The sequence below is a fragment of the Rhinolophus sinicus genome, chromosome 17 (genome assembly GCF_057876585.1).
Source record: "Rhinolophus sinicus isolate RSI-liver-muscle chromosome 17, RSI-T2T, whole genome shotgun sequence".
Taxonomy (NCBI): domain Eukaryota; kingdom Metazoa; phylum Chordata; class Mammalia; order Chiroptera; family Rhinolophidae; genus Rhinolophus; species Rhinolophus sinicus.
In genome coordinates, this window is record NC_142517.1 from 112,632,934 (window position 1) to 112,653,576 (window position 20,643).

Below are 20,643 nucleotides of genomic sequence, written 5' to 3' on the forward strand. Positions count from 1 at the left end.
AAACAAAAGCTGAAAAAATTTATTACCAGCAGAGCAGTATTACAAGAAAAGTTAAAGTAATTATTCAGGCAGAAGGAATTTGACACCTGACAGAATCTTGGATCTACATATATAAAGATCCACAGAAATAGATAAACTATACGTATACGTATAAAAGACATTTCTTATTTTTAATCACTTTAAAAGATAGCTATCTAAAGCAAAAACAGCCGCAATGTACTGTGAATTCACAGATGTAAAAGTAAAATATGACAACACTAGCCCAAAGGGAAGAAGTCAGAGTGTACAGATACTGCTCCAGTCTGCATGCGTGGCTGACATGATACTTCACAATCTGGCCTTAGTTACCATTCTAGTCCTATTCCCACTCTTTCAAGTAAAATATCCTCCATTTCAGCCCAAAATGAACTATTACCCAATTTCAGAACATGCCATGGCCTCCTGCACCTGTTACCTCCTTAACTAGTGAAACCTACTCACATTCAAGATCTAGACTAAATGCTGTAATACAATTATTTCTCCACCCGCCATTCTCCTACATCTTAGAGATTGCATTTGAAATCTCAGTGTAGGAACTCAACAAAGATATATGAAATGAACGAATGGATGACTAATTGGTAACAATTTTCCTAATAAAAGTGAAAGACAGAACAATCTAAAGTAACTAGCAGTAATGCTATGCTTATTCCTGACATTCCAACCACCTTTGGAAATACCATTTTTACCCCTTTTGAGAAGCTGGTCTCACTGAGGCCTGCATGGCTTGGTATTTATTCCTTTTGATACTGTAAAATTCCACGAAGGTTCTGTTGCATATTTCACTATACCAATTTCTATTACTTACAGCGGCTGGGTGGGCTGATGTCCATTACAGTCAAAGTAGGATTGTCTATGTCACTTCCCTTTCTTCTTACTCGACTATCATCATACTCTGGGGTAAAGATACTGCTTCCACTACTAGTGCTTAAGGAGTGATCAGTAGGACTGAAGCTCACAGGAGACCGGAAGCTTGTCCCTTGGGTCCTTCTAGCTCTTGGAAAAGTTTTACGACCTACACATGAAAATATAATTATGTTAAAACTTTTATTAATATGCTGTAATAGAATGTATTTAAAATTTGTAACATAAGGAACAGAAATTTCTCCTGTGACTAGGCAAAGAAACCAAAATAGGAATGATCATTTGATTGTATGTTTTAAACCTAAGAACAGTATTTTTTTTAAGTTCAAGGAAATATCCTTGTTAATTCTGAGTCATGAAGTCAATAATGAAAATACAAGGAAGAAAATAAGTGAAAACAGAAATGAAAAGTAGGGAAAAAACAAACAGGCTCTGAATATAAATTCACATAATCTCTTATGTTAAAACATACACTTATAAAATCATACACTTATTAAAACATACATTTATAAAATCATAGAACTCCCTCACTTTGAGATAAAAAGGAGAAAAAACATATTTTACTCTCATTTCCAATAATGATTTAAAATATAAAACAAAAATTGGGAAGTTTATAGGTTACAATATTCTGAATTTCATCCAGGAGTAACTTTCTAATTAATATCATTTATAAATTACTCGTCTCCTAAGGGAAAGAGAAACATTATGAGGTAAACTGGCACAAAGATGTTAGTATAGTTTTAGTTAGGACCCAATTTCTTTAAAAAAATTTTAGATAGAAAACTAAGTGATTCAGGAACAAATTTATTTCTAATGGTATTTAAATATGCAATGTTTATTTTCATTGAGAATTTTTGAGAGTTTTCACAAACTGTTCTTGTGGTCTAATTGCCAGCACTTACCATCATTATAGTCTTGATGGCGATATGAAACATGATACCTTCTTGGATATGTCCCTCCTTTTCCATATTTCTCAAAGATAGGGTTATCATAGTCTATTAAGACACATAAGAAACTTATATGTTACTAAAAAAAAGTCAAATATCTGTAATGATGAAAAACACATTTACACATTTTTATTTGATTTAAAAAGAAACTTCCCTTTCCCCATCAGCTAAAACATTATTCAATGACATAAACATTAAAACATTTAGAATGTAGGCAGTCTAACCTGAAAATTCCTGATGATTATCTGGGTAGCTCTGTGCCCTAGGCATTCGTGATTTTGGATAGCTTTCTCTAAAAGTAGAAAATATCACATTAAATTAAGAGAAAATATGCAAATAAGATATTAAAAAGTATTTATGCAATAACAATATCTATCTGTACGTATGTATGGAGACATTACACATACATGCACAAATACACACAGAGGCATTCACTCTGAAATGTTAACATAAATGAAAAAAGAGAAATTTCTTAAACATTTATTTGGTATATGCAGGCAAAAAGCCTGGCTTTTAAAATTAACTCGTAGAGTATAGTGGTAAAAATGATACACTTTGCAATTACAGGTGTTTGGAAATACCTGTGTTTCAGTCCTAGCTCTGCAACTTAACTAGCCGTTGCAATCTTGGCAAATCACCTTTCTAAGACTGTTTCCACATTTATACAAAGGAGATAATTTCCAACTCAAGTATATTTATTTCACTCACATTACTCTTTCCCTGAATTTCCTGAATGTTTTAAAAGTCTATCTTGAGGTAGACATGGGCAACGACAAAGGTTTCATGTATATGGTAACAGAAAAGTCAGTGCATGTCCCCATACAACATTAGTCACATTTTCACAATTTGCTTTCATAGAGCAATCCCAGAGGACATTAAACAGGTAAAGACTAATAAATATATTGACTGTGTGCTACAGCTGAACGCTGTCCTGAGACCAGGAGAAAGGGACAAGCGCGCGCATAACAATTCAGTTGCAACTTGACCCACCTTACATTCCTGAACAGCTATTTCACAAAACAGAAGCACTTAAATTTTAAATCACAACCAACACATTGGGCCACAACTGCCAAACATGTAAGTTATTTATAACTGGGTGCCAGAGTGAACATAATCCTCAATAGGTGAAACAACTCAAAAAATCTCCAAAACCAAACATATTAATAAAAAATTTGATAGTTTTGCCAACAGTTTTAAAAGTAAACTTATATAAATAAATTCTAAGCTTGCACTTAGCTTCAAACACATAATTTTGGCAAGCAGAAATACTCAAAATATTTTATTCAGATACCATTTTAACTAACAATGATACTAAGCCCCATGAAGTTAAGGGATTTATCCAAATTGTTAAAAAAGAATTCATTTGTACTAAGTATAGGCAAGTATCAATTACACTCCTCTGAATGTAGCACAAGAGTTGATAATTCAACATACTATATATACATATATGTGTGTGTGTGTGTGTGTGTGTGTGTGTGTGTGTATGCATATTTATCCACATGTATTAAAAAACAAAAGGTGCAATCAATATTACCCATCCAAAGGACTATCAAGTGATGGACAACTTCCTGAGCCAGAATTTTCAGGGCTGCTTAAAGATAATGGGTCCAGCATCTGGAAAAGTAAGAGTTCCACCATGATTTGATGTGATATAACCAGAAGTTACTGTTTTAAAAACAGCTTTATTGAGCTATGATTGTAGCTTAATACAGCTACATGTAACATAAAATTCACCGATTTAAAGTGTACAAATCAATGGTTTTTAGTATATTGAGGGTTGTGCAACCCTCACCACCCTCAGAACACTTGTAGTACCCAAACAGAAACTCCATATCCAACAGCAGGCACCCCCCAGTTACTCATGTTTAAATGTCTAAAATGTAGTTGTCCCTTGTAGGTATGCTACAACGTCAAATTTTTTAAGAGAAAAATATTCTTTCTCTATGGACTATTAGCTAAATAATTTCACAGAATTTTGCTTACTGAAAATTGAACAAAGGGCCTACCCAAATTGAGACTAATGACACCATGACGGCTACATTATTAGGAAATGAAACTGCAATAGTATAAGCAGCCAATGTAACATTAAGGAAACAACAGCAACTCTATGGAAACATTTCAATACTACAAAACTTTTTTAAATGTTTTAGAAAGTTGATAAACCTCACTTTCACGAAGTTACATATTTGTAGTTTTACTGTATCTTTCAAATGTTAATTTAAAAATCTAAATTAATCCCAGGATTACAAATACACGCATTCATTCAGTAATGGATGAGCAACATGTCGGTCTCATTCCAGCTTTCTTTATACATGAATGCACACAGGCACATGGAAATTAGTGGGCATTTTCCTACACTTTTTACAATTTTGTTCACTTAAGAAGGAAGATATGGGGTTAGAGAAGAGGTCACACACAGACACACACACACACACACACACACACACACACACACACACACCTGCCAAACGACAATGACCTTGACAACATCCCTTTAAATGAAATGAAAAGCCACCTCCAACTTTTGCTTACTTGGTCCATGCTCTCTGGAATGAACTCTCCTTCACTGTTAATACTGGTGAATGACCCATTCCGGGCAACCTGGTGTAATTCATCTGGAATGTATCCTGGGGGAGGGGAGCTTCGATCTCTACTAGTGGGACCTAAAAGGAGGAAATTACATACTTTTATAAATATCAGCATGGAGCACATTTTTGTTTTAATGAAATATACCCACAGTATTTCTAGACAACTTTACCAGTAATTTTAGCAACTAAAACCCAGGTTTTACTAAAATTTATCACAACATTCGTGTCTGTAAAGCTTAAAATGTTTTTATAACTTTCTGAAGTCTCACCTTATTATAATCACTAACCTCACTGTAATATTCATTTACACTTATTAGGTGATACGTTCTTCTGACTGCTGACAACTGCATTATAGAGTTGATAATACAATAAAGATTTTTAGATAGATGCCACTGCTTCTCAATTTCCAGAGGTCATTTGTACCCAGGTATGTTACCCTTTAACGTAATTTACAGAAGGCATCATGATGCACTGGAAAGAATATGGGCTTTAGAGTCAGACCTAAGTTTAAATCCCCGTTCTAGTTACTTATCATCTGTGTGTCTTTGGGAAAGTTATCCAATCTCCATGACCTGTTTCCACACCTGTACACATGCAACTAAATGCCTTCTTTGCGAGGGTAGTGATGGTGAAATGATTCACAATGACCATATGCTCTGTAAACTGGGTGCCATGATGTCCTTTCCAGTCCTATTCACGATTCTTGGAAACCTGAGGTAAGACAGCTGCCTAATCCTTTAGTCCATACTGAAAGTGCGTTCAATTTGGAGTCCTGCATTTTATTCTTGGGTACTTAAAATTAGGTTTTCGTGGCAAGCCACATTCCTGAAATTTAATTTCTTCCTAGTTTAGAAAATCAGAGCATCTAACATAGTTCATCTAATCAATCACTTAATTTCTCATTAGGCTATAATCCACTGTATTTTTACCTGGTTTTACAGAAATAATGCTATGTTTATTAACACAATTCCTCCTCTTTTCTCCTAATTTTTTGAAATTAAACTATAAAAAAGATCGAGAGAAGGTATGTGAGCATTGAAAGTTCAGGTCAGGTTTAAAGCAAAAAAGGTTTCTGCCTTAGGTAAAGGAGTCATTGTATGTATATGCCAGCATTTGTTAGTGATAAGATAGGGAGAAAGAGAATAAAATGATTACCAAGAAGTGTGCATAAAAGATTATTTTCTACACTTGCCTCTAAAATGATTAAGGACTCAACTGCAAGCCAGGCATTGCTTTAGGCTTTGTAAACACTATGGTTCACATTGTCCCTAGTGGTTTTATTCCTTCCATAGAGCCTTCTTTAAAAAAGAAAACCAATGTATTCATTACTAATGGGAGATAGGGTAGAAAAAGGCTATGAAAATTTCTTCATCTCCTTACTTGATAACCTATATTTTTAAGAATGGTCAAGACCTCCATGCCAGCATATACTCCTACCCCAAAGGAAGTTTTTCCTCCCGCTATCTCTTATGAAACTAATTAAAAGGAATAACTGTCAGTAGATAAGGAAAAAAGATAACGGTCATATCTATCAAAGCCATTTCAAGTTTAGAGAGGTGCCAATAGAAGTCCAGTAATTTTATACTTTACAATTTCCAGTTTCTTCTTACCCTGGCAGTGAAGTCAAACAACAAGAATATTAGTAGAACAAGAGTGAGGCATTCAATACAATTTTAATTCAAAATAAATTTAAAATGTCAATTTAACTAGTGCATTTAGCTTGTTGTGTCTAATGTAACTAAAATGAATTGGCAATTTTTTACTTTAAAATGATAGTATGTACTATAATGTGATAAGAAAAGGGAATAGAGTGTCTAATTAATAACAGTCATGCTTTCTAGTTTGAAAAGCAAAATGTACTTTAAAAGCATTCTCTCAATTTATTGCTACAACAACCTAATGATTTAAAGATGAGGGCAAAGTTACAATCCCAGGTTAGAGAGCTGGAATTGGAATTCAAGTATCTCTAATGTTCTCTCACCAATTTTTAAATACATCAAAATATATCCTAATGAAGACAATTAATTTTTATTTTACTTGTATATTATCTCCATTGCTCACATTTTCAGTATTTCTAAAACCAAAAGTAGAACATATGTAAGACTGACACTTAGAAGGAAAGTCATAGAGGAAGTTTTTCCAAAACAAAAGATAACAGACTGTTTTGGTGGTCCACAGGCTAATTTAATCTTTTCTTTCATTATAACAGTCCTCTTGTTACCATCTTAGATTCCCACTCACATCTCTTACTCTGCTCCACTCTCCTGCTTCCTTCCTGTTCCCTGTTGTGCCTCCTTTTCTACTCCCCCCTGGGAATCCATCACTCAAGTATGTTTTCACGCTATCTTTAATAACCACATTCACTGCCCCATGTGTTAAAAACATTTATACCAGTGGTTTTTGAGCAATATAATGCTCTTATCATATAAAAATGTACATTATCAATGTTTTACACAAATGGAAGAAGATACACAGAACTGGGGAGTTTGGAGCACCTTTGCCCAGCCCAGACCCTTCTAACAGGCCTTCTTTAAAACAACAGCACACAGGATCCATTTCTCTTCATACCATAAGCTTAATTATAACAGTATACTATTAATGACAGAACTGAATACTAATTAATAATAAAGCATAATCTTTTATTAAAGCATAATACTTTTTTTTTTCCCTTTCTTCCGCCTCCCTCCCCCCTCCCTGCAATCCGGTAGCCATTGTTTCTCAGTGTAGTTGTGTAGGACCCAGCTCCCTTGCCCATGCTGGTATTATGAGCCTTGCACTCCCTGGCTGAGGCAGTCGGCCAACTGTCCTCGGTCAGCCGCTCACAGCAGCTCTCACAGGCTGACTGACGGCCACTCACGATGGCTGCTGGCCGCTCATGGCCACACACAGTAGCCCATGGTAGCACACAGCAGCGGAGCTCCAGGGAGAGCCATTGTTCACAATCTTAGCTGTAGAGGGCGCCGCTCACTGGCCCATGTGGGAATCAAACTGGCAACCCCAGCATTAGCAGCACTGCACTGTGCTCCCACCAAGTGAGCCACAGGGCCAGCCCCATCTGGATACTTTTAGCAATGCATATTCTGATAACATGCTTGGCATTAACTAAAACTTAGCAAAAGGCTTATGAACTTAGTCCATCCATTAACTTTAATATATTAAAATACTTCTTTTAAGTTTTTCCCTCCAGTTTATTTGTATAGTTAAAATTTCTTTCAGTAATTTGAATTTGTTAAGCATTAAAATACCCTGGAGGTATATAAAGAAAAAAATAAGCTGGAGATTGCTAATCCTATAAAACTTGACATAACTTTTCAAGGAACAGATACTAAAACATAATTAACCAAAATAAATTACAAAGTATAGAGATAGGCTGCTATTTATCAGGGTTATGTTCAGGTGTTAAAGGATGGAGAAGAAACCCATTTCATGATTCAGACACTAGCTTTCTTACCTATTATAGAAAGCCGTTTTTTCCTCTCTGCTCCAAATACTGTGTTATCTAAATCTTCTAATGATGGCAATGGTTCTAAATTAGCAGCCTACAAAGGAAAAAGATGATTAATGCTATTCTTCCTCTTTAAGGCTTGAAACAGAATCCTCTCGCCTACCAAAAACAACTGAGATATTCTTACCGTTTGTGGGTCTTAATAAATCTACTCGGAAATTTTAGAATAATTCTTCCCAAGATCTGTTTTTATTAGTTTCATATGTATGGTACTTGTAATTTTGCATATACAGTTTTGAGAAGCAAGGATATTAAACTACAGCAATTACAATGTGTAAATTTACATTTAATCATATGAAAATATCAATGATTATAGAATGTAACTATGTTTCATATATTGATTTTTACAAGCATACAGGCATAAATACTATAATCCTTACTGAAACAATCCCAATTCATACCTGTGTACTTCCATTTATTACAAGCAATATCTTGAGGCTCTTCATATGAATACTACGATCCAGCAGTTCCACAGCTTTGTCCAAGTCATCTTGAGTAGTTAATGGAATTACCAACTAAACAAAAAAGGACATTAGGAATCATGCAGCCATCTCACCAGACCCATCCCTTCCAGGAGCATCTCCATTACTGTGGAATTATAAATCTTAAAATACCTTGCTCTTTGACTTGTCAGTATAATGAAATTCTGAATGAATATATGTATCTAGATTGTTTTGTTCTTCTGATCCTACCACTACTAAAATCACAGAATAAATATGAACTTTTTTTGCATAATTGATCATTAAATTTTTCTGGAAAACACATTTAAAGGTTTTCTAGGGTATTTCCATAATATTGCTAAACTTAAGTTATAGTATCTTTACCTCCAAACTGCATTAAGGAGGACACACAAAAAATAAAAGGTATAATCTATAAAATAAAAGGTACAATCTTTCATCTGCACTGATGAAACTTTCATTTTTTTTCAGTAGTAACCACTGATTTGCATTCTCACTAGGTGTGCTTATCAACATACCAGATACAATGATCACCTGTGACAGACACAATGGAGGGGCTCAAATCCCTGACCCTGGTGACCACTACACTCTAAAACAAATAAGCTAAATGAGTCAGCCATCCATGGTGAATGCTGAATGTGGAAATCTGCTTTCATTAGTCCTCTCACAGATCAGACATTATAAAGGATAAAAGTACCTGGGAAGTCTATGACAGCAAGCATGATTCATACAATTTAACAAAATCAAAATACATTTTTTTAAATGTAGAATTACTAGTTTAAGATGACTCTGTCAATAATCTTCAAAGTACATTCCATTTCATTGAAAGGACAAAATGAAAACAAGTGAACTCATACCCCACACTTGTTAGCCTGCCCCAATTAACGCAGTACACAAGCCATTCAAATGCAAAGGCCTATGATTTTATGTCAGGTATCGTGATACCTCTCACTTTGTTCTTATTTCTCAAGTTGCCGAGGCTTTCGGGGTCTTTTATGGTTCCATATAAATTTTAGGATTATATGTTCTATTTCTGAAAAAAATGTCATTGGTAGTTTGATAGGAATTGCATTGAATCTATGTATTGCCTTAGGCAGTATGGACATTTTAACTATATTAATTCTTATCCATGAGCATGGTATGTGTTTCCATCTATTTGTACCTTCTTTAATCTCTCTCTTCAGTGTCTTGTAATTTTCTGAGTACAGGTCTTTCATTTCTTTGGTTAAATGTATTCCTAGGCATTTTATAGTCTTTGAAGCAATAGTAAATGGGATTGTTTTCTTAATTTCTCCTTCTAATAGTTTATTATTGGTGTATACAAGTGCAACTGATTTCTGAATATTAATTTTGTATCCTACTACTTTACTAAATTCATTTATCAGTCTAATAGTTTTTTGATAGAATCTTTGGGGTTCTCTATCAGGTTATCTGCATATAATGATAATTTTACTTCCTCCTTTCCAATTTGGATGCTTTTTATTTCCTTTTCTTGTCTGACTTCTGTGGCTGGAATTTCCAGAACTGTTAAATAAAAGTGATGAAAGTGGGCAACCTTGTCTTGATCCTCATCTTAAGGGAAAAGGTTTTAGCTTTTCCCCATTGAGTATGACTTAGCTGTGGGTTTATCATATATGGCCTTTATTATGTTGAGATACGATCCCTCTATTCCCACTTTGCTAAAAGTTGTTACCATAAATGTATGCTGGATTTTATCAAATGATTTTTCCGCACCTACTGATATGACCATATCATTTTTATTTTTCATTTTGTTAATGTGGTGAGTCACGTTAATTGATGTGCTAGCGGATGTTGAACCACCCTTGCATACCAGGGATGAATCCTACTTGATCGTGGTACATGATCTTTTTAATATATTGCTGAATCGGTTTGCTAATATCTTGCTGAGAATTTCTGCATCTCTATTCATTATGGATATCGCCTGTAGTTTTCTTTTTTTTGTAATGTCTTTGTCTGGTTTTAGGATCAGAATAATAGTGGCCTCATAAAATGTGCTTGGGAATCTTCCCTTCTTCTGGATTTTTTGGAATAGTTTGAGGAGAGGTTGGTGCAGCCACTATGGAAATCAGTATCTAAAAAAACTGGAAATGGAAATACCTTATGACCCAATAATTCCACTCTTGGGTATCTATCCAGAGAAATCCAAAACGCTAATTCGAAAAAATATATGCACCCCTATGTTTATTGCAGCACTATTCACAATAGCCAAGACATGGGAACAACCAAAATGCCCATTGGTAGACAACTGGATTAAGAAATTGTGGTACCTTTATACAATGGAGTATTACTCAGCCATAAAGAAGGAAATTTTACCATTTGCAATGATATGGATGGACCCAGAGAACATTATGCTAAGTGAAATAAGTCAGACGGAGAAAGACAAATGCCATATGATCTCACTTATATGTGGAATCGAAAGAACTGAATAAATGAGCAAACTAAACAGACATAGTCTCAGAGATATAAAGGAAAAACTGATGGTTGCTATTTGTGAGGGGGGTGGGGATGAGGGAGAAGGTGAGGGGATTAGAAAGCACAAATTGGTAGTCACAATATTGCCCCGGGGATATGAAAGACAGTTTGGGGGATATAATCAATAATGTTGCAAAGATTTTGTAGGGTGTCAGATGGGCACATGTCTTATTAGGGAGACCACTTCATGGACGGGGTAGATGCCTGACCACTGCGCTGTACACCTGAAGCAGAAGCTAAGTAATACTGACTGTATAGTCACAGGATGTGGATGGAGTACAGCATAGGAAATAGAGTCAATGGAATTGTAACAGCTATATATGATGTCAGAGGGATAATAGATTTGGGAGAGGGGGGTTATCACTTGGTGAGGGGTATAAATGTCTAACTAGTACATTGTTTTGTACACCTGAAACTAATAAAAAAAAAAAAGTAAAAAAAAAAAATGCAAAGGCCTAGGTACTGTGTTTCCTCGAAAATAAGACCTAGCTGGACAATCAGCTCTAATGCGCCTTTTGGAGCAAAAATTAATATAAGACCCAATCTTATTTTACTATAAGACCAGAATGTAAAATAAGACCGGGTCTTACATTAATTTTTGCTCCAAAAGACGCATTAGAGCTGACTGTCCGGCTAGGTCTTATTTTTGGGGAAACATGGTAGTTTTGGGTCTTCTTTAGTAAAAATGCCTCAAAGACAAGAACCCCCCCACCACCACACACACACACATATCAGCAATTAACAGGAGCACAGCAAAGAGCAACATTTGAAAATACTGTTTAATAAGTATCACAGGATGAAAACTTCATCTGAAACACACACCCTAGCTGACATGGTGTGCAGTCAATTCTCTGCAGATTTCTTTATGAAAAAGATTCCTTGTTTTATGAAAGGCTGTCAGACACAAATACAGCAGGTCCTGATGCCATGGAAACTTACTCTTGTTTATATCAATTAGTCTATGGTAAAACTGGTTTCATTTTAAGTTGTTTTGCACCTGTCGACAACATTAAGAGAGGACTCGCTGTATGAAATAGAACTAATGTGAATTTCATCATACACTTTTTACATCTACTCACTCTGTACTTGAAATTATATTCCCAATTTCTGTGTGCAGTTAATTTTATACTATTACAACTTACCAGCTAACCAGACCTTTTTCCTCTATGAAGAAAATTTTCTAATTAAAAAAAAAAAAAGAATATTAACTGTTTGGTATCATAGAACAAGCCTGATCTACTTAACTGTTTTCATTATCCTATCAATTATGAACTATATTGGTACATTTTGTTCCTATCTTTAATATTCTTTTTAATTATATTTTAAGTACTAAAAAGCATTTCAAAGCAATGACAAGGATTGTTCTGCCAATATTTCATTTAAAGGGAAAACCCTGAGTATTTACTTTTATTACATACTTATTTATAATGGGAATGTTAACTTCTCTGAGATACTGTTGCTCTCAGGAGAAAAGACACTAGTTTAAATCCAGTAACAAAATATTACTATATATGATTTTGCTCTTCTTCAGTCGGCTATCGTAAAATCTGAACATTCTGGAGGAATGCCTGGAGCGATAGCTTGGACTACTGTCTATGGTTCTGATCAGATCCCGTGTTTGTTCTAAGGTCACTCACGTATTACAAATTTTAAAATGAGAACTAAAAGTCAATTAAGTCCCAGCTTGTCTAAATTATACTAAATAAACCACACAATGTTTTCCTGCTTGATGGAATTCACTTTAGCCTCATTCATGAAATTGATTTCCCTCTGGCTTATTATTGATAAATCAGTTACATGTTAATATAAATCCTTTCTGGAAAGGAAACTAAAATTTGAGTTTGAAAACCCACTAAATAGAACCTAAGTTTGAAAGAAGTGAATTATCTTCCTGACTTTACACAGTGAAACATGAAAATAGTCCATAAAAAGGTTTTCCTCCTCCCATCTAAACGGGAACACCTGAGAAAACCCACTTACTTTGCCTGCACACCCCCGCCTCTCTCCCCAACCTAACACACACATTGACACATACACACGTGACACTTTATTAAATAAACAGGAGCCCAACTGACAAATCCAACCAATCCCAGCTTAAATTTCCTGGTGTTTCAATTCTGGAAAACTAGAAGTTTATAGAATAACGGTTATTTTAGAAAAGAAAAATTTATATGCACTAGAAAAAGATACTGAGAGAACTGGAATAACAAGCAGTATAAATTTTTTGCTTGTCCACAGGTCCACAACACTAATATTCTTTATAAGTTATTTTCTAGTACCCCCAGTGCCTAAGGGCACGCACTGAGTGGGTCACGATGTGAATTAAGACATAGTTAATTCACAGAATCACACATTCTCACAAAATCTCTGTAATTTCACCTTAATGCCTCCTATACCACTGTGGGGACAGAGTCGCAGAAGGCGGTTTCCAGGCTCTTGGCCTGGCATGGGGAGGTGCTGGCTCGGGTAGTGAATGACCATCGACTGTGATTAGTTGGCCATCAGCTGTAACCGGTTAGCCAATTGGCTATTGATGTAACTGTGGGGTTGCGTTGATTGGTTGGTTGGTTGGCAGGCAGAGAAGTGAATGGCGGACTGCGGATCGGACTGCGGATCGTGTGGCTACTACTGCGTGTGTCTCCCCCTGGCCGCCAGAGAGACTATAGTGGTATGACTCCCCTACCTATGGCTCCATGGGTGTTCCTTTTTGGCCTCACCATATCCTGCGTTCGTATGTGGGGAGCGGGACCAGAAGCCCCGCAGGCTGCCCCGCAAAACAAATGGCGCAGTGAGCAGGGTCCCCCACACGACAACCACATTCCTGCCAAAAGGCCAAAGATATAATGGGAGAACCACTTCCAGAAATCCTTCAGAAAGCATGAGACAAACAAACTGAAAATGGAGACATTTTTCTATTTTTAGAAATGGGAGAGGGTTCCTGAAACTACAGATCAAACAGTTTGATGTCAGTCCTCAAGAAAATCCTACTAAAAACTATATAAACAAATTGGGAGAACTCAGCAAACAAACTGTAATTCTAGAATTAGAACAGGTACAGTATGAACACAAATGTCAAACTAACATCATTTTTCTTGATAGACCTACTTAGGCTGGTAGATCAAGGCAATATTGTAGTCTTAGTATATGCTGGCATTTGAAAGTTGTCCATGATACAATTTTAGACCAAACAAAAACAAAAATGTATCTGGGTTCCCCTAGAATCGTACCATGAGATAGAGATTCAAGTTCAAGTCTGTTTATATGGAAAGAGACACTAGAAAATAGTGGAAGGGAATGGGGAAGACAGGGAAGAGAAGGAGACCCATAAAGAATGTATTATCCAGAAAGTTATTGCTGTGGCAAGTGAAGCCTGTCCATCCCCACCTCCCACCCCATCCAGAGCTTCATCTCACAGCCACTCCCCACCCCCAATATGTACTTCTGCCTGGATCCTAGAAGCCATTCCCCTAAAAAGCCATCAGTCTCACGGCAGTTAGTTGTAAATCAGGCCAGCACAAACAGAAATAGTAAGTGCCAAGGTGAGGCCAGACAAGAGGGGTTCACGGTTAACTGAAAGGCCAAAAAGTATTTGAAAAATAAAATTTTAAGGTATTACTATAGTATAGTAGTGATCATTTTGTTCAGGGGTATTATTTATTTGAATACGGAATTTTTATCAAAATATTTTGTTTTCAGCTGCAAGTGGTTTCTTTAGACAAGCTATATTAGCATATTCTTTTGCTTTAAATTAACAATTCATTTGAAAATCTAGTATTTTCAAATATTTGTATTTGTACAATGCTCTACATTTGCAAAGCAATTTCACATTTTCTAAACTTAATTTTCACTCAGTTTTGCACTGTCACTCCATTCCCACTGGCACTTTTTCTACTCCTGAAACACAGAAATTTTTTCCATCTTAGGACCTCTGCACTGCTCTCTAGCTGCTTTTTCTATCAGGAATGTTCATCCCCTCAAACTCTGCCAAGTTGGCTTTTCATGCTTTAAGTCTCAGTATCAGACGTCACCACCTCAGTCAGCCCTTTCTTAGTACTATCGAAATAGAAGGCCTGCTGTCCTTGCCTTTCTTCTTTATCACAATACTTTATGCATTTCCTTCAAAAACTTAATATATTTGAACAATTCATGTATTAAGTGTCTCACGACTGTCTATAAAGTCCATGAGGGGCTGCAATTCCTAAATCATAGCATTATAACCAGCAAATTCAACAAGTTATTTTCTGAGGGGGGAAAGCAGTAACAAATTAACCAGTTACCTAAATTGTCCTGCAAAATTTTAAGACCTCAAGACCTTGCTATCTCACAGGATCTGAAAGAAACTTCAGACATCATCTAATCCAATCCACATTTTACAGAAGATTCAAAAGGGGTTTCCCCAGAACACAGAGCTCCCCAGGGCTAGGGCGAGCCCTTAAGATCCTGTACTAACTCCCAAACATAAACATAATGATCTAGTCATGTCTTAACCAACATGAAAATAATCCTGTAAGTTTTAACTAAACTATCTCACTGCTAAAGCTCTATTGTCTCTGTAGCCAAGTATAGAGCATGAGAAAAGACAGTTTATCAAAAAAGTACACAAAGTAAAAATAAAACATAAATAAGCAGCAAACTTCTAAGTAACACATATATTTCTTCATTTAATAGATTTTCATTCAATTATTTTCACAATAGCACCTTTTAATATTTTCAACAATGGAAAAAAAATCCATTTTAATCAGTTAAAATTTACGAATTTAATTGTGCTTATTCCTCTAACATACCATATCCTTATCAATTCCCGAACAAAAGCACAACAATCCTAAAACCTCTGAAATGAACGTACTACTTTCCAAAACAAGAACTATTGAAAGTTAAACGTTATATGTTTACCTCATTATTGGTATAATGTAGATCCATAGGCTGTCCAAAGGCAATTTTAGCTTTAGACCTCAGATCTTCCAGTTTAACTGGTCTGGGGAACTGGAGGATTCTATATAGACAAAATTTTTAAGTATTTTATTGTCTTGGGCATAAATAACATACTTGCAAAAGTTATCTCTTGGGTAGAGAAATTAAAAATTAACTAAAAATGTAAATAATCACTTGGCTTGAATACTACACAATGGCTTTTTGATCAAGTGTACTAATTCTCAACACAAAGTTCAAAAACTCTGAAGTTTGTTCTACTAAAAATTATAAAAAGCAAATTCTCAAAACATTCTTCAATGTAATGCAATGAAACTATTAAAAGGTATAAAGTCATTCTTTGGGGATTCAAATTTTGATTTCTGTACCCTTATCAACTCAACATTTTTGAGTTCATATATATCATACCTCCCATATATGAGCATACCCCCAATATAAATATTTTTACAGGATTAAAATTTTTAAATTTCAGTATTTTCTTCCCATATCACAAAGGACTGGCCTGTGCTGCCCCTGGAAGCAGACATCTAAGCTTGGAGACTACTATACCAGACTGTAAGCTCTTTAAGAGGAGGGACCATCTGTTTCACTCACTTTATTCTTTCACGGGCCAGCAGTTAGAAAGTACTAAATAAACAGTGCTCCATGAATGAAAAAACAAAACAAAACAAAAAAAAAAACTGAGAAATTATCCATAAAAGAATTGTAAATAGAAAACAACTAGATTGGACAGCACTTCTATGGTATATCTGGTATATCCCATCTTCTTAACATCTCTGTGTAAAATATTTTTACATTTCAGGTTATATGATTTGTGGGTCGTCTTTAAAGCCCTTAAAACTGGATAGATCTTTCACCAAATTAATTTGGAGACACAAATAACAGAAATGAAATCCCATATTCTCTAACTCCTATTAGGCCTTGATAGCAATTCTGTGGTTAACCACAGCTACCCATCCCACTGTTGTACTGAGATACAAATGCCAATGGAAAGCTAGGTTTACACCTCTCTAAATGATTTACAGTCCCCATTCTAACTCACTGTCCTCAATGTTACTAACTCAATACATGGCATATGATTGCAGTCTCTAGAAAATAATCAAAATTGTGAATATTAAGTCCACATACATAAATTCTGTATAGTATCCAAAGCAATGATATAATTATGAAATAGAGAAATGTATTTCATTTCCACTGAGTAAAAATAAAAGAAATTGTAATATTTAAAGGCTGCATTATCCAGGGATCTTATTTATTTCCTAATATTGCGAAGTAAATAACATTTATCATTTCTAATGCTTAGCCTGAATTTTGACAGATTCTATCTTAAATCTAAATACATGTTACACATTACCAAGGACTATTCTATTCTCAATTTGTAAGCCATTAACCTTCATTAAAATATAGAAAGAACCTCTAATGGCTTTAACAAGGAACACATTTAATTAAATCAATAAACTGAAATGTATGTTTCTTTCCTTACCGTTTTTCTCCTCTGTGTTCAAATTTGACTCGGACATCATTCTGTAATGAAATGATAAACCTTTTCAGAGATCAGATAAAATTTCTAGAATTTCTAAATCATTTTTTTCTTTGTCATTTAAAATACAGCAGAAGTGGAAGGAGGTTTCATTTTCAGAGTTAACTACAATCAATTGACAGTGTCTGCCAAAGAGCTGAGTTGAGAATTACATTGCTGAATCTGGGTTCAATAGGAAAGATCCACCCCTATCTATGACTGATGGCATCATGGGTATGAGACATTTGCTAATCTTATTTCAGGGAAATATAGAATACTGTATTTCCATTTTTCATTCCAAAAAGCTTTTATCTATAAGAATCAAAATGATCCTCGTTTGTAAGTATACAGATTGTTCTAAATAAAAATAATTTGCTTATCTTAAGTGCTTTAAGAATGGATGAAATATCAGCTTCAGAGAGCAGTTACCACATTAAAGGAAACTACCATTTTTTTAAAACACATGACCTTATGGAAAAAATTATAACAAACAACAAAATATTTGATTCAGTAGTGTAAAAGCTAAACACTTTAAGCAAACCCTCTATAAGATCAGAATACTCAAAGGAAATAAATCATAGAACAACAATATGTATTTATTAAAATATTATTGAAACAAGTACCTGCTTTTTTGGTGATAATGACTTTGTTTTTCTTGTTTCCTGTAAGGATAATGCTGGTCGACTGGCCTTATGAAGAACAGCCAAATCTTGCATGATTGAGTTCAAAGCTTGCTGATCATCTAGGTTTTTAAAAAATAACATATACACAGAATTGCAATTTCAATGTATATTTATTATAGACATCAAACACAAAACTTATAATGAAATTTAATGCAAAAATTCATCTAGAACATTGTCAGTGCCTACATGTGTTATTTTTGTGAAAAATTTTAATTATTTAAAAGCTGAAGGGGCGGCCAGATGGCTCAGTTGGTTAGAGTGCAAGCTCTTAACAGGGCTGCCAGTTCGATTCCCACATAAGCCAGTGCTCTCCACAACTAGACTGAAGGACAACGACTTGGAGCTGATGGGCCCTGGAAAAACACACTGTTTCCCAATATCCCACCTCCCTCCAAAAAAATCTCTTTTAAAAACAGAAACAAAACTAAGTGAAAGAATCATTAACCATAAACTTTTAATCTCTTCCAAATATATCAATCAAAGATTTCTTTCCAGCCTATAAGCATGAGCCTCCTACTAATGCCAATTATATGCTCTCTGGAAAACTTCAGGGACAATGTAACTGATTTTCACTAGTAAATCAATTTCACTAATAATAATCAACAATTGGTAAGTAAAGGAATTGAGGGACATTTTAAAATGTAGCCATTTTGATAAGTAATGGTTTATGTTCCAGAGTAGTAATAATTAAAACATGCTTTATCCTATAAGGAAAAATCATTAAAAAGAAAGTGGAAATTCCATGGCTTCATCGGTCTTTCAAACATGCAAACAGCTGACTTCGCTAATGTATTAATCTTTTATAACAATATATTCTGTTCTATAGTAAAACTACTTGCATATTAAAATGAAAATTAATGGCTCCATGGGTTTATATTAATAAATTCCAGGTTTAGAGAAAATGTTATAATCTTTCACAAAGCATCCTTTGTAAAATAAAATTTCATCATAATGTTAGGTTAGCTGAACAGTAGTAAGTGAGCTGTTGGGCATAATATAATCACATGTGTGCTGTCCATGGGTCCAAGCCAGACTATGCCATTAATTGATAAAAATAAATCTTTCCTTGGCAAACAATAAGGTGAGAATGATCTCAACTAGATTAAAATTGTCTGATGTAACCTTCCTGAGAAAGGTAAGAGCCTTAATTCTACACTGGGGAGAGAGGAGCTCTAATACTTAAATGTATCTATGTTTCATTTTCTTAATTAGAAAAAAACGTAAAAATTTGAATTTAGGCATTTTCACGTTTAATATCACAATACCAAAATCAATAAATGCCTGGGAAGGATTTGGCTTAAAATTTTATCACATTTACATAATACTATTTTCCTTGTTTTAAAAAAACAAAACTGAGTACTGTTCTCTAGCTATTGTAGATATATAAAAATAAAGAGGGCCATTTGAATAAAAGTAACTCCTTAGAGAGATGACATACTAATAAAGGGCAATTTAATTGAGTGCCTTCTTCTTCTGGCTTGAAGAAGAATCACATAGTAGATAAGTACCCAATAGGAAACTTACTTTGAGGAGGCTGACAAGATGTAAGCTAAGAAATGCACAGAAGATCAAGCCAACTGGTGTGCTGAGATACACCACACCCCACGAGCACTATGCTAACAATTCTTATGCTGTTTTACTCTATTAAGAATCTCTGTGGTGGCCATAGGTACTAGCCAGATTAGACAGGTTATAAATGCTTTAGGATCATGAGTTGATCCAATAGGCAGTAAGGATGACCAGAGTCTGACCTATAGTTGAACAGAAGCAGTAATGGGTTTCTGAGGACATGTTAAAAGGACATTTAGCTGAGCACAAAAACAGAAAATATTTGGAAAACAATTTCAAATAAAACCTTTTATTAGACATGTTTAATTAGATACCTTATATGCTTATTCATTATACTTGAAAAATAATGACAAGAGAACATCCTAAATCAAAAATTCAAATATCTGTGACTCACACTTTTAAATAGTATGGTTTTCTGTGACTACCTCTGTACATGTTTTTAAGCAATGGCTGTTCTTTGTTTTGTTATTTACTATAGTGAAGTATTTGAGTAGTATTGTAGAAATCAATTTGAATAACACACAGTTCAGATTGCAAATAAGAGCGACTAACATGAAAAGTAGAAAGGAGTTCCCTAAAAGGATAGCCAGTTTGGAACTGGAGGTGAAGCTGGCAAGAAAGAAGAACGATGGCACTGCAGTCATGGTTACTCAGAGAAAGTGGAAGAGAAATTTACAAAGTGGAAAGGTGGAGTTTTGGCTTACACGCTTGCCACAAGTAAACTCTGAAAGTGTGCTGGCACACTGAAGAACATAGACAAATTTAAGCTCTTTGGCCTATAATGTCACACACACACTCACACACATACATACACACGTATGTGTGTGTGTGTGTGTATACATATATATATGAATGAATACTACAACTTTTAAGGAAGCAATAGGAAAACTGTGACAAGACAAACATGGGCAAGTATACGTCAGAATTAAGATATCAGTATCAGTCTAAATTTACAAACTTAACTTCCAACTACTTGTCAGTCCATTTTCCCCCATTAGGGATAGGGTGGGCCATTCGCGCCATTTCTTCCTAGTATTTCCCCGTTCAATCCC

At 35.0% G+C, this 20,643-nt stretch overlaps 1 protein-coding gene across 4 annotated transcripts in view; it reads right to left on the minus strand.

The window, feature by feature from the left end:
- MAP3K2 (mitogen-activated protein kinase kinase kinase 2) overlaps positions 1-20,643 on the minus strand; it is a 112,229-nt gene that overhangs the window by 24,267 nt on the left and 67,319 nt on the right. For all 4 annotated transcript variants that reach the window (XM_019718001.3, XM_019718000.3, XM_074334513.2 and 1 more), the window contains 10 exons: positions 17,963-18,081; positions 17,304-17,344; positions 15,785-15,884; positions 8,342-8,455; positions 7,887-7,974; positions 4,380-4,510; positions 3,382-3,461; positions 2,072-2,139; positions 1,803-1,895; positions 845-1,051 (listed from right to left, as the gene is read on the minus strand). In XM_019718001.3, the coding sequence (XP_019573560.2) occupies positions 845-1,051; positions 1,803-1,895; positions 2,072-2,139; positions 3,382-3,461; positions 4,380-4,510; positions 7,887-7,974; positions 8,342-8,455; positions 15,785-15,884; positions 17,304-17,344; positions 17,963-18,081 (1,041 nt within the window). The remainder of the gene's footprint in view (positions 1-844; positions 1,052-1,802; positions 1,896-2,071; positions 2,140-3,381; positions 3,462-4,379; positions 4,511-7,886; positions 7,975-8,341; positions 8,456-15,784; positions 15,885-17,303; positions 17,345-17,962; positions 18,082-20,643) is intronic.